The 13594-nt window shown below is 36.1% G+C and overlaps 1 protein-coding gene across 3 annotated transcripts; it reads left to right on the forward strand.

The window, feature by feature from the left end:
* The first annotated feature begins 3410 nt into the window (after positions 1–3410).
* Positions 3411–6974, forward strand: LOC132644266 (disease resistance protein Roq1-like). Of its 3 annotated transcripts, none has more exons than XM_060360858.1 (3): positions 3411–3583; positions 3689–5407; positions 6628–6974. In XM_060360858.1, the coding sequence occupies exons 1-2, from the start codon at positions 3542–3544 to the stop codon at positions 5357–5359; spliced, it is 1713 nt and encodes a 570-aa protein (XP_060216841.1). In that variant the 5' UTR covers positions 3411–3541; the 3' UTR covers positions 5360–5407; positions 6628–6974. The 3 variants fall into 3 exon arrangements, with proteins under 3 accessions (XP_060216841.1, XP_060216836.1, XP_060216844.1); XM_060360861.1 differs by having other exon boundaries at positions 3564–3583; positions 3689–3791; positions 3895–6974; XM_060360853.1 differs by having other exon boundaries at positions 3689–6974.
* The last annotated feature ends 6620 nt before the right edge of the window (positions 6975–13594 follow it).

A 13594-nucleotide genomic window follows, 5' to 3' on the forward strand; every position in this document is an offset into this window, starting at 1 on the left:
CAATACCTTTCCTTTGACCAAATCCCTTAACAACCAATCTAGCTTTGTATCTGGGCTTCAAACTGTGTTCTTCGGCTTTAACTTTGAGCACCCACTTGTTCTTCAAAGCTCTCATGCCCTTAGGCAATTTTACCAACTCATAAGTATGGTTCTCACGCAGAGATTTCATCTCATCTTGCATGGCTTCAATCCATTGATCCTTGTGCTCATCTTTCATGGCCTCCTCATAACATTCAGGTTCTCCCCCATCAGTGAGTAATACATACTCATTAGGTGAATAACGGGAAGAAGGAACATACTGTCTAGTAGACCTTCTAAGTGGAATATCTGACTCATCCACGACTTCATGAGTATGAGCATCTACCTTATCAATAGCAGCATCGTTATCATCATCAACATGCTGATCTGGAACATGATTCTGGGCATCACCATCGTCATCGAGCCCACCAACGTCATCAACATTTGTATGAAGAACTTGATCAAGATTAACTAAACCTTCAGAACTTGAAGATTTTATCTTCTCCGCTTTGTTAATATCTTCAATGGTTTGATCCTCCATGAAGATAACATCACGGCTTCTCACGACCTTCTTCTCAGTTGGATCATATAGCCTGTAACCAAACTCATCAAGGCCATAACCAATGAAGATGCACTGCCTTGTCTTGGCAGTTAATTTTGACCTCTCATCTTTAGGCACATGTACAAAAGCTTTGCAACCAAACACTTTTAAGTGGTCATAGGAAACATCCTTGCCATACCAGACTCTGTTTGGAACATCACTTTGCAAAGCAACCGCAGGGGATAGATTAATAACATGTGCGGCGGTCAACAATGCCTCACCCCAAAAGGAATTCGGCAACTTTGCTTTAGAAAGCAAACATCTGACTCTTTCCATCAAGGTCCTGTTCATCCTCTCTGCTAAACCATTAAGCTGAGGAGTCTTAGGAGGAGTCTTATGGTGTCTGATATCCTGTTGCTTGCAGTATTCGTCAAACGATCCACAATATTCACCACCGTTATCAGTACGAATACACTTCAGCTTCTTTCCAGTTTCTCTTTCAACTGAGGCCTGAAACTGCTTAAAGACACCCAACACTTGGTCTTTAGTCTTTAAGACGTAGACCCAAAGTTTCCTTGAGCAATCATCAATAAAGGTAGTAAAATAAAGTGCATCACCCAAAGTCCTTGTCTTCATTGGACCACATAAATCTGAATGCACCAACTCAAGCAACTCTGTCTTTCTTGAAGGAGGATGAGACTTGAAAGAAACTCTATTTTGTTTTCCAGTCAAGCAGTGCTCACACTTTTCTAATTTAGCACTTTCGAAATTTGACAATAATTTATTTTTGGCCAGAACATTTAGTCCTTTCTCGCTAATGTGGCTAAGCCTCTTATGCCATAACGTTGAAGAGCTATTGCTCTCAACTGCATTCGCCATATCAACACAGGTAGAGGCCGTAGTCCAGTATAGACCACGACGCTTTTCGCCACGAGCCACAATCATGGAACCTTTAGTAAGCTTCCACTTTCCAGCACCATTGGTACTGACATATCCCTCATCATCCAAAACACCAACAGAGATCAAGTGCAAACGAACATCAGGTGCATGCTTTACATTGTTTAAAACTAGTTTAGTTCCAGTACTAGTTTTCAAACAAATCGTTCCAACACCAGCCACCCTAGATATAGTCTCATTACCCATACTCAAAGTTCCAAAGTCACCCGGAGTATAGGATGAGAAAAATTCCTTCCTTGATGTCACATGAGATGCGGCACCACTGTCCACAACCCAGCTTGACTCATCACAAGCAATGTTTATCAGATCCGCATCAAGGACAGTAACAAGATCTTCTGTAGTGACAGCGGCAACACGATTGCCATCTTCTTTCTTTTCCTCCTTATCTCTATTTTCCTTTTTCAAAATCTGGCAGAACTTCTTTGTGTGCCCTTTTTTCCCGCAATGATAGCAATCAATATCTTTAAGTCTGCTTCTGGATTTGCTTCTATGATGTTCTCTATTTTGAGAACCACGATTCTTGCCTCTCCCCCTAGTGTCAGTCACCAAGACATCTGATGAGGAGGAACCTTGAGATTTTTTCTCATCTCTTCATTTAAAAGACTGCTCTTGGCAAGATCCATAGAGATCACACCATCCGGAGCAGAATTTGATAATGAAGTTCTAATAATTTCCCAAGAATCTGGTAGGGAACCAAGTAGAAACAAGCCTTGAATTTCTTCATCAAAATTAATGCCCATAGCAGATAACTGGTTCATGATCCCCTGAAAAATATTCAGATGATCTGTCATTGCGGAACCATCGTGGTATTTTAAACTCAACATTTGCTTTATCAGAAACATCTTGTTGTTACCAGTTTTTCGAGCATACAAACTTTCAAGATGCTCCCATAGGGTCCGAGCATGTGTCTCTCCAGAAATATGGTTCAACACATTATCGTCAACCCACTGTCTAATAAAGCCGCAAACCTGCCGATGCAACAAATTCCACTCTTCATCTGATTTATTATCAGGCTTTTTATTTCCAAAGACAGGTTGATGAAAATTCTTGACATAGAGCAAATCTTCCATTTTGCCCTTCCAAATGGCATAATTTACGTCACTCAAAATAACCATTCTACTAGTGTTGGCTTCCATTGTTTATCACAAATACAAATACTATTTTATTCGAAGACCAAAGTAATTTTTTTCTGATTTGGAAGTTCAGACTGTGCTGCAACCACAGAGCATACGCAGACAGAACCTTGGCTCTGATACCACTTGTTGGGAATAAAATAGACCCGCAAAAATAATATTCACGGTATTAGTGATAAACGCGGAACACTAAGTTATGGTTAAATCAGCAAGAATAAAATGCAGCAATAATGACACCAAAATTTTACGTGGAAACCCTTCTGAATAAGGGAAAAACCACGGCCAAGAGGAGCAGCTGATATCACTATAGTAAGGAATTTTACACTGTGTAGTCACGAGTATAAATACTCCAAAGACTACTACACACTCAAAAAAGAAAAACACTCATTTGATTTTTCCCACCTCACTACAATATCACTCACACTCTATTTTTCTTCACAGACTATTTTCTTACAGTCTATGGAATACCTCACTTTGCTCTCACTCAGATGTACTGTCTGAGATTTTGGTGTGTTACAAATGAACTATAAGCTGCCTATTTATAGGAATGAATTTCCTATGATGAGATAAGCGCTTACATCACGACTATGATGAGGTAAGCGCTTACATCACGCCTATGATGAGGTAAGCGCTTACATCACAAAAATGTGAACAAAAGAATTAGCTTGTTGTCCAATTCCACAATTGCTACCAATGTGATTTTGTCAAAAGAAGAAAAATCCTTAAAAATATGGGATAGGGGACTGGACCCCACAAGGAGGTCTGACGTTATGAATCAGTTTCTGACACTATTGAATATCTCCCAAGTGGCTTGAAATGGCTTGATTGGTCTTACTACAATTTTGAATCTTTACCAGCAAGTTTTCAACCACGAAACCTTGTTGGGCTCAACATGACTTTTAGTTCTCTTGTTGAAATTTGCAAAGAACCAAAGGTATTCCTTGATCTCTTTCTTGAGAGTGTTCAAGCATTGAATTTTCTTTTACTGAAAGAGTTAGTTAAAGCTGATGTTTTTATTCTTCTACCTTTTTGTGTGCAGGAATTTGACAAGTTGACAGTTCTCAATTTAAGTTTTTCAGAGCATTTACTCCGAACACCCAATTTTTCTGATATTCCAAATCTGCAGAGGATTGTACTGAAAGGTTGTTTAAGTTTGGTTGAGGTTCATCCATCCATTGGCAATCTCAAAAAGCTTATTTCTCTGAATATGAAGAACTGTAAAAATCTCAAGTTCTTACTGTGCAGTATTCAAATGGAATCTCTTGAGAGCCTCAACCTGTCTAGTTGCGAGAAATTAGAAGCTCTTCCAGAAATTCAGGGGAATATGGAATTGCTATCAGAGCTTCTTTTGGGATGTACTGCAATTCGGGAACTTCCATCATCAATAGGACGGCTATTTGGCATCAGCTTGCTTGATTTGCATTCATGTAAAAATCTTGTAAGACTTCCAGCCAGTATTAGCAAGATGAGAAAACTGAAAGTTTTGATTCTTAAAGGCTGCTCAAATCTGGCAACTTTTCCAGAAAGCCTAGGCGACCTAGAAGAGTTGGAGGAGCTCTATGCTGGAAACACTGCCATTTGGCGGCTACCGGATTCTATGGAAAATTTAAGCAAACTTAAAATCCTTTCATTACAAAGCAGACGGGAGATAAAGTCTCAATTTGCTACAGGTATGATATTCTATTGTGCATTTCATGGTTTGAAGGGATTGAAAAGTTTGGATCTCAGTGGATGCAATTTATCTGGTGACGAGGTTAATGCTCTTTTGTGCTTGACTTCTTTATTGGAACTTAACCTGAGCAGAAACAAGTTTATTTATCTACCTGATAGCATTAGTCTACTTCATCGACTTCAATGTCTCAACATTACTCACTGTCATGAACTTAAGAAACTTCCTCGAAGAATAAAGGAATTGTATGCAGAAGATTTTCTGGCCAAAGAAAGTATTCTAGCTTTGTCGATATACCCGTCGTTGCATTTGGTCTCATTCACCAACTATAGTTATAACCAACAACATTATACAGAGAAGAGCACTGATAACTCAGCTTTGGATCAGATTCTCAGGTTGTTTCTTTCAAATAGTATAGGTGATTGGATGACTTACTCTATTATCTTTCCTGAATGTGCAATTCCGACATGGTTTAAACATCAGAGTATTGAGGAAAAAATCTTGCTTAAACTGCCTCAGGATTGGTATGATAATAGGTTCGAGGGCTTTGCTATATGCTGTGTCACTCGCATGGGGGCAGGTGTCCACGATCCTAATTTAGGGCTATTAGGGAAGTATGACCATACTTTAATCAAAGCCAAATTGATATGCAATAATCATCCTGAAGAGCTTAAAGTGCTGGAGAGAGAATGTAAAGTCAGTACCACGAGTAGAGATTATAGCTGGTGTATTTGCTTTGTCTACATACCATTGCATTCTTTGCTGCAGTTGTCTGACACAGAAGTTAGAGATTTTAACCAGTATGGCCTATACGAGGCATCTATCCAAGGGAAATTGACGAGACAATGGGGAGTTCATTTGATTTACAAGAAGTTGAGTCAAGTCAAAACGAGAATTGGTCGATCAGAAACAATAACAGTGACAGTTGAAGATAGGCTATCATTTAGAGAAATGGTTCAAGCTTATACCGGTTGCACAACTTTCGACCCCTATCTAAGCGATGACCCTATGGCACCTGCGCTTGAGGCCCGACTGAAGTAGCTCCACAAGCCGGTGTCTTCAAGGGATTACCAAGAGTTCAAATTTAAGGTAACATGATAAACGCTTATTATTTCTAATGTAAAGCAAGTTTTTCGAGTACATTAGACTTTGAATGCGATGAAGAATTAGGTTAAATTAAGTATTAAAAGATATTATTATGTGAAAATTAAAAGGTTAATAGAAATATAAGTAGCATAAACTAAAAATTAAAGTTGAATATGGAAAATGTTGTGGAAAACTAAGGTGCCCGTAGGGAAAGCATTAAATAAAGTCTGCCTTGCACAAGACATCTTAGTGATAAAAGGATGTTCAATGTGCCATAGTTGCTATCTGTGTTAAGGGAAACTAGAAAGTATCCGTTGAATGTTAAGAGATGTGTCTACTGTCTAGAATCACGTATGGAAAAATATTATATATTCTATAGGATATCTTAGGATATATTGCTTTTAATTAATAGAAAATTTACTTTTCATTTTAAGCACAGAGAGTGATTATCTATCATGTCATAAATAGCCTAAGACTCCTATATAAGGAGTTCTGCTTCTATACTATTCATTGGCAAAAATAAAAAGGGTTCCTAGTTTTATGTGGTACCAGAGTCTTTACGATCTTAGTAGAGACTTAAGTAGCTTCCGCCTGCTAGCAGGAGGCCCTACACAGCCTTCCCAACCACTGTTTTTCTTCTTTCTTTCCTCGTTCGGGTGGCAGGTGCCACTTCTCTCTCCCGCAACCATTCCTCTATGACATCGGAGCCCTCCTCTATACCTTAATTTTTTTTTGTCCTTGTTTTGCCGATAAAGTTTTGTTGATGATGTCCGGGAGATTTACAACACCATACCTCCTTTGGTGACGAAGAATAGGTTCTTTTCCCTATTCAGTGCAAGAATCACTTTTCATTGTGTACTTCCTTTGAAGCCAAAGCAAGTTATGCTACCATTTGTCTACCTTTTATCATCGTTCGTGGAATGCCGATCATCTCTTAATCGTGATTTTTTCCCCGATCATCTCTTAATCGCTGCCTGATTTTGCTTCTGCTAGGGGTTTAGATTCCTGGTTAGCAGATTGATTGTACAGTGCAACTTACACTGGCACCGAGTATTGGGCATTTTTGGTTCTAATTTTGCTGTCTGATTGGTGTCCCAGTTTGCGTCTCGTATCACTTATCTCAAGAAGAAATTGATAAACGCGTTAATTCCATTTGGAAATTAAGGATTTTAAATAGTACAATATTCTGCCTGAATTTGCTTATTTGTTTTGATGTTATATAGTTATCACGTGAATTAGCATCAGTTCTGCGCCTAGTGCATTGGTCTAGTGGTAAGAGTGCAACAAGTGATGTGTGTGTTAGACGCATCTCATGGATTTGATCTCTGCTGCAAACATAAAACCTGGCATTTAAGTGGACACTGGTAGAGTTGTAGGCCTATTATCCACGAAGTTTGGGATCGTGTGTGGCTGGCCCTGGAGGATTTCTTGGTCATCAAAAAAGAATTAGCTTTAGCTGTAAAACTTTGCATGCTTATTTTGATCCGAAACTTAAGTTTTTTAATCAATTAAATAGCACTAACATAGTGCTGATGTTTACAGAGTATATTTTATGTATATTTTTAATTCATTTTAAGACAAGTATATGATGATTATATTGTTTGTTTCGGCAGATTGTTAACTTAAAGACTAAGTAACATCTCCGTGCAGTAATATGATTGGATTTTTCACTGTTTAAGAAGCCACTATAAGATTGATATTGCACCATCTGTAGTTCTGAAGGAAACCATGACCATAGCTAGCATTTAAGGCTAGGATTCTAGAGGATTGACATAACATCAAGTGAGAGGAAAACAGAAGAATCTAGAATCATCGCTAGGTTCTATCTATAGCTCACATCATTCTCTCTGTCTCTCTTTGTCAAAAGAAGTTGCCGGTTGCACAAACAATTATACACACACTTAAACATGAATTTCCTCAAAACTAAATTGATATGCAAAGATCACATGGAACTAAATTAGTCACGGAGAAAAAATGTAAAATGGGCACAGCTTCATGCATTCACAGTTTCTATATGTGCATTGCGTATATTCCATTTTATAGTGTGTGGCAGGGTTCTGAGATGTGGAAAATCACAAATCCAAATCTGTTTTAGTTGTTTGAGGCATTGCAAATGATTGGGGAGTCTGTTGTGTCTATGGATAATGTGAAGAAATATTTGGTACGGGGAAAATCTTGTGATATTTATTTCAAGCAATTTCTGGGAGTTCAAAGACCTTTGTTTAGAGAATGTCACAGCTAGCAATTTAAGAAGGGAAAAAGAGAAGGAAGAAGTTTGTAATAAGTTATTACTGAAAATTACAAAATTGTTTACTGTTAGCCGTCTTCAGTTTGGTCCACTTCCCTCTTAGCTTCACTATCTTTTTTTTTTTTTTTTTTTTTTAATGACAAGGGAACCCGCAGCCGCTACCCTTTGGGTGCGCACATGGTAAACCCCGCTCCTGTGTAACAGCCTGCAAACCACACAAGAGAGATAACCCGCACTAGGCAAGCCATATGCTCTTAGCTTCACTATTCTTCTTTTCCTCTACATGGTTTTTACATATTGATAAGAAAATGGATGAAAGCTTGCATCAGAGTCTGGGTGAATTTGTTGTAAGCATTTCTCGGGGGCGTCTTGGACCTTTTTAGAATTTAGGCAGTAGCCTTGTGTAGTTGTGTGGGTAAATGCGGTAGAGACTAGAGACTTAGAGTTATCATTTACAATACATGCCATGCCATGTTATTTGCTGGAAAGTGGATGAGCAGTAACAGATTTTATGTCTTCTCTGTCATAGAGGTTTTTTTGTATGTTCTCAACATCCATATGGCTTAAGACATTAATTAGCAACGTGTGGTGATAGTTGAGATGAAGTACATAGCCATATTTCTCTAAAGAGTTATGAGTTTAATCTGAAAAACATTTGCAGAACATGTACTTTTGGTGGTGTAATCCCCAGTCTTTGTTTCACTCTCTATATATGTTTCAATTATGATGCTAGGATTCTGTGGTTGATATTAATAATAGTGTCTCCAGTGTGAGGAATCTTTTTTCTTTTCTTTCATGGTTTGCCAGTGCATAAAGCCTACTGGTAGTGGAACAAGTTTTTCACACAATTAGGTATCAGTTTAATTTTTACCTTCCCTTTTCTCTGATCTCCTGATGTAGCAAAAAGTATTTCTACAGCAACCAAATTTTCTTATTCTAAATTACGCAGCATCTGGATAATTCGGTTTATAAAACTAATCATTTGCTAATACCGTGTTTTTATTAATCATTTATGAGGATGTGTGCCAAAAAATTGTATATTTGTCGGTTTGGTCCGTTTGTTTTCTCTTCAATATCAAACCAAATATAACGGAGTTTTTAAAACTTATCACCAAACTAAACTAAATTGGTTTCTTTTTTCTTGCCGGTTTGACTTAATTTATTGGTTTAATTCAGTTTTACGATTTCGTTCGAATACCCCTGGTCTTTACTCTATGAAATTACAATGCAGTAGTAGAGAGCTTTATTGCATCGTGATTTATCTGATTCACGCGCATAGTACCACATATGAATGAAAACGAAATGTGAAAGCAATGCTCTTGCCAACTGACTTGGATAACTACTTTCCCCATCAATTTTCGACTCAAATCTGAACCTCAGCAACAGCATTTTTGTATCAAATACAGACAGAGCATTTTCTTACAAAATTTAAGATCATGGTTTAACATTTTCTTATAAGATTTTCAATTTTGTCAAAAGGAATCTTTAGGGCGTATCTAAAAGATACATATGTTGCAAGAGAAATAAAAAGAGAGTCATTTGCCAGAACAGGCCAGTCGGCCAAAGTTTCACAATATATGTTGCTTCAAATGGATAATTTGCATGATTGTCCTTATTCTTGGGTGGTCTTTAATTTTTGCCCCTCAAATTGGTGGTATTAAATTTTTCTCCTTCGCGTAAAATTAAAAAAAAAAAAATTTGCAAGGCAGAATTTCGTAGCAAAATTAGGCCTATTCGGGCAGAAATAACTTTTGTAGAATTCCAGCAAAATTTAAAAAAAAAATTATGCCTTGCGAAATTACTTTTGCCTTCAGGCAGAATTTTTGCAAAGCCTTATCTTGCGATTTTTTTTTATTTTTTTTTTAACTGAGTGAAGGTTCGAACCTAAAACCTACGGACATTTTCGACCACTTTTTTAAGCGAAGGTTAAAAATTAAAGACCAACCCCTTTGAACGTCAATCCGTGCAAAAAAATGGCTTGCATTTGGGCCAGATCGGATCATATCTAAGCTGAACTATGGGTGGGTTATACAAATAGGATCATTTTAAGCCGTTATTTAACTTTTGATTCCATTAAAAATTGTTGTGCAAAAATAATTTCCACGCCAGAAGTCGGAGTTCAATTATTCACGGATCAAGAGCACAAATTCTGACGATTATCTGTATTTGCTTCAAAATATTAAACAAGGCCAAAAATTGCCCTTAAAGTGAACATGCGGCGAAACTAATTTCTTGACCTATATGCCATAAAATTGAAAGCTGATAATTTAATTTATTTTCTTCTTTATAAAACAAAAATTATGATGAAATTCTCTTTCACATGGAAGAGATTCTTCTTCTCTCTTCCATTATATACAAACAACTGATTATTCGAAAAAGAACAAAAGAAAGAAAGAATTTTAGTATAACTTCGACTCTCCAATGATCAATAATCTCGATTTAAGAAAACCTAAGTACTACGTACTTAATTATTCGACATAGTGAGTAGTGACATTAACTGACATATGATATTCATCCTCGGTAATTTCATTACATAAGAATTAATCACAATTTTTATGCGATTTGCTTTTGATATAGTAGAGGTAAATGCATTTTATGTTATATTCTAATGCTACTTAAATAACAAACCTCAAAAGATCTAGAACGTCACGTGAATAATTCATACACGACATAGTAAGAAAACGCATATCTAGAAAATGAAAGCTCTTCAAACTCAAATAAATCAATAATAGAAGGTAAGAAGAATATTTATTAGAGGACATTGGACGCTTACCTTCTTCAATCTAACAAAAATTAGTTAACCAAAAAAAGACAAATCCTGTCATTTCATTGTTCCATCCTTTCCAGACATATCTCTTAAACACCACATAAAAATATTCTTCTCATAAATATTTTGATGCATTATGGAAGCTACTGATAAATGGAAACTTCATTGGTAGCTCAAAATTGTACCTACTCATTAAATTATGTCACAAGAATTTGAATTTCTTGATATTAGTTATCCTTCAATTTACTTTGCATCTATAAACAAAAGTGTCTTGTAATATCCACACAACTAATGTATTTTAAAATATGGATTATATGATATTCAAGATACTCCAAAAGAAGGCAACCCTATGTTTAATGAAGCCAGGTGCGGCTCAATAAGATCGGTGACCTAAAGCCAACTTTAACGGGAGGCTTTATTTTTTCTGCTCAATATTTTTCTTAAAAAAAATTAACCTATAAATTTATTATAGGTAAAAATTAGGCATCATCCTCCCTTAACTAGATATTTGGGTTCAAGCCTCAAAACAAAACGATCTTGCTAGTTAGGGAGTGCTTCCCTCTTTAACTGGCCTTGCGGTCTCGAAATCGAATTAATCGGGAAATTCAATCCAGCTACCGAAACACCGGATGAAAATAACGGGCAATTCACACGAATGCCCTTATTTTGGGGTGGTCTTTAATTTTTGCCCCACAAATTTGAAATCTTTAACTTTTTGCCTTCGCTAAAAATCCCTGGTTTCGGGTTCAAACCCTCGGTTAGTCAAAAAAAAAAATCGCAAGATAGAGTTTAGATTCGCAAGACAGAGTTTTGCAAGCCAAAGTTAGGCCCCGGGCATAGTTTTGCAAACCAAAGTTAGGCCTCGCATAGTTTTGAATGCAAAACTCTACCTGAGGCATACCAATCTCTGCCTTTCGATTTTTTTTATTTTTTTTTACTGAGCTGGTGTTGGAACCCAAAAATCTTGGGGTATTAGGCAAAGGGCAAAAATTAAAGATAACTGAATGAAGCTATAGATAAGTGCTCTGCTCGAGATCATATCAATAGACCAAGATGGCCTAGCTTGTGGTTTGGGAATAAAACAATAACAACTTATATAATTGAACAACAAATAAAAAATTATATGCACTTAGTAGGACGGTCCACTTTAAAGAGTGTATTCAGTAAAGTTTCTTCAACTACATTTCACCTTTTTTTTTTATCTCTATAACATTGACAAAATTTGTTACTCACAAATTAACTATAAGTAGAGAACTACCGTGAGAAGTACGGATTTAACAAAACTCACTCATTTAGGTATAAGTAGGGAGCCAACATGGGAAGTTTTGATTCAGCATAACTTAATACTTTTGGTTCAAATTTTGTATATTTGTTGAGAAACCCACTAAATATGTACATAAAATAAATTTCAAAACCCATAAATTTCAAATTCTAAATATACATAACTGTATGCAGTGAAATTGCATCAGTGAGCTATAAATATGGAAGATGTTAAATTTCTATACATGATTAATAATATAAATTAATTAATTTGGTAAACGGTTGCATCAAATTAAATAATAAATCCCTATATTTCCCCATACATGGCCAGTTCATCCGACGTTAACTAGAGTCTAAAATTTCTCCAAAAGTGTAAAACTATTTAAGCTTCCACTAAATATTGGTAGCTTGTCCACTTCATTTAATAGTGCATACATAATTAAATTGGGAGGGAAAAAACAAAATTTAAAAAAAAAATGACTCCCCAAACTTTTCAAAAATGCATCAACCCCAACAATATCTTGTAGATTTCTTTTTTCTTTTTTCAATCAGGCCCAACCAATTATGGACATTACAAGACAAACAAAACTAACGGACCTACTTGTGTACATGTCAATCACTCATCGACTTAACAAATTTCAATGTAAAATCAATTCCACAAGAAAAGAAAAAACTATTTTTCTTCTTTTCCTATCTTAAATTATTCATTCTCTCTATCCCAATTTATATGCGGGGATTAGGAATACGAGGGTCAAAGTACTTAATTTTGATTATAAATTCTTTAAAAGAATTTAAAACAAAATTTACATATTTGAAAATTACATGAATAAATACTACAATTCAACATAACTAATAATTTAAAATACTTTTTTTTTATAAAATCGTAATTAAAGAAAAAAAGGGTTTTAATGCACGGTAAGACCTTTACATAAAATGGGACGGAAGATATAACAACCAACCCATCAACCCCTTTTAGTTTCATTATCCAATGGAAGATAGTAAACCCGTCAATCGGTTTGGGTTAACCGGTTCAAACCGGTAACCGGACCGGTAAAACTGGAATCGGAACCCGTTGAACCGGTTAACCGTATATTAACTACCGGTTCCGGTTTCTATTTTTTTGGAACCGGAACCAGTAAAACCGGTACCGGACCGGTTAAACCGGTCGAATTAAAAAAAAAAATTAATTGTAGCCGTTGGGCTGCTATATATATAGTATACTTAAACATATATATATATAAAAAACCGGAACCCGTTGAACCGGTTAACCGGTTCCGGTTAACCGTATATTAACTACCGGTTCCGGTTTCTATTTTTTTTGGAACCGGAACCGGTTAAACCGGTAAAACCGGTCGAATTAAAAACAAAAAAAAAATATTTTTAATTGTAGCCGTTGGGCTGCTATATATAGTATACTTAAATATATATATATATATATATGTGTGCTGCATTGCTGACTTGCTGTTAGCCTGTTAGTCAGTAAATATATAAATTTTACTTATAAACTTATATAACATATGTAAATATACCTACAATATACTAATAAATACTATAATATATATATATATACTATACAAAAAACAAAAAAAAAAGTTTTGGATGTGTTAGAACCGGATCGGTTCCGGTTTCGAATTTTTAACCGGCAAACCGGCCGATTTGTTAACCGGTTACCGGTCCGGTTCAAACCGGTTAACAGGTTTAGAAGATAGTAGGACAAAACATATGGAACTTTAGGTGAAAAAGCTTATCCAGAAGGGTTGACACACACACAAATTTAATTTCACAATCCTTTTCATTAAAGAGGAAGAAAGCAGAAGCAGCCAAGTTGGTAGGTATGAGTAACATGGGCTCTTTGCCCTTTTTATGGGCCATGTTCTAGAAGAAAACGTCTTCTATCCATTGCACTATTTCATCT

The sequence above is a fragment of the Lycium barbarum genome, chromosome 1, assembly GCF_019175385.1.
Source record: "Lycium barbarum isolate Lr01 chromosome 1, ASM1917538v2, whole genome shotgun sequence".
NCBI lineage: Eukaryota > Viridiplantae > Streptophyta > Magnoliopsida > Solanales > Solanaceae > Lycium > Lycium barbarum.

Excerpts from the sequence above, each read along its gene's own strand:
- LOC132644266 (XM_060360853.1), top strand. The coding sequence starts at position 3,542 with ATGACTTTTAGTTCTCTTGTTGAAATTTGCAAAGAACCAAAG. Across the intron at positions 3,584-3,688 it reads AAATTTGCAAAGAACCAAAG|GAATTTGACAAGTTGACAGT; the intron begins GTATTCCTTGAT and ends TTTTGTGTGCAG.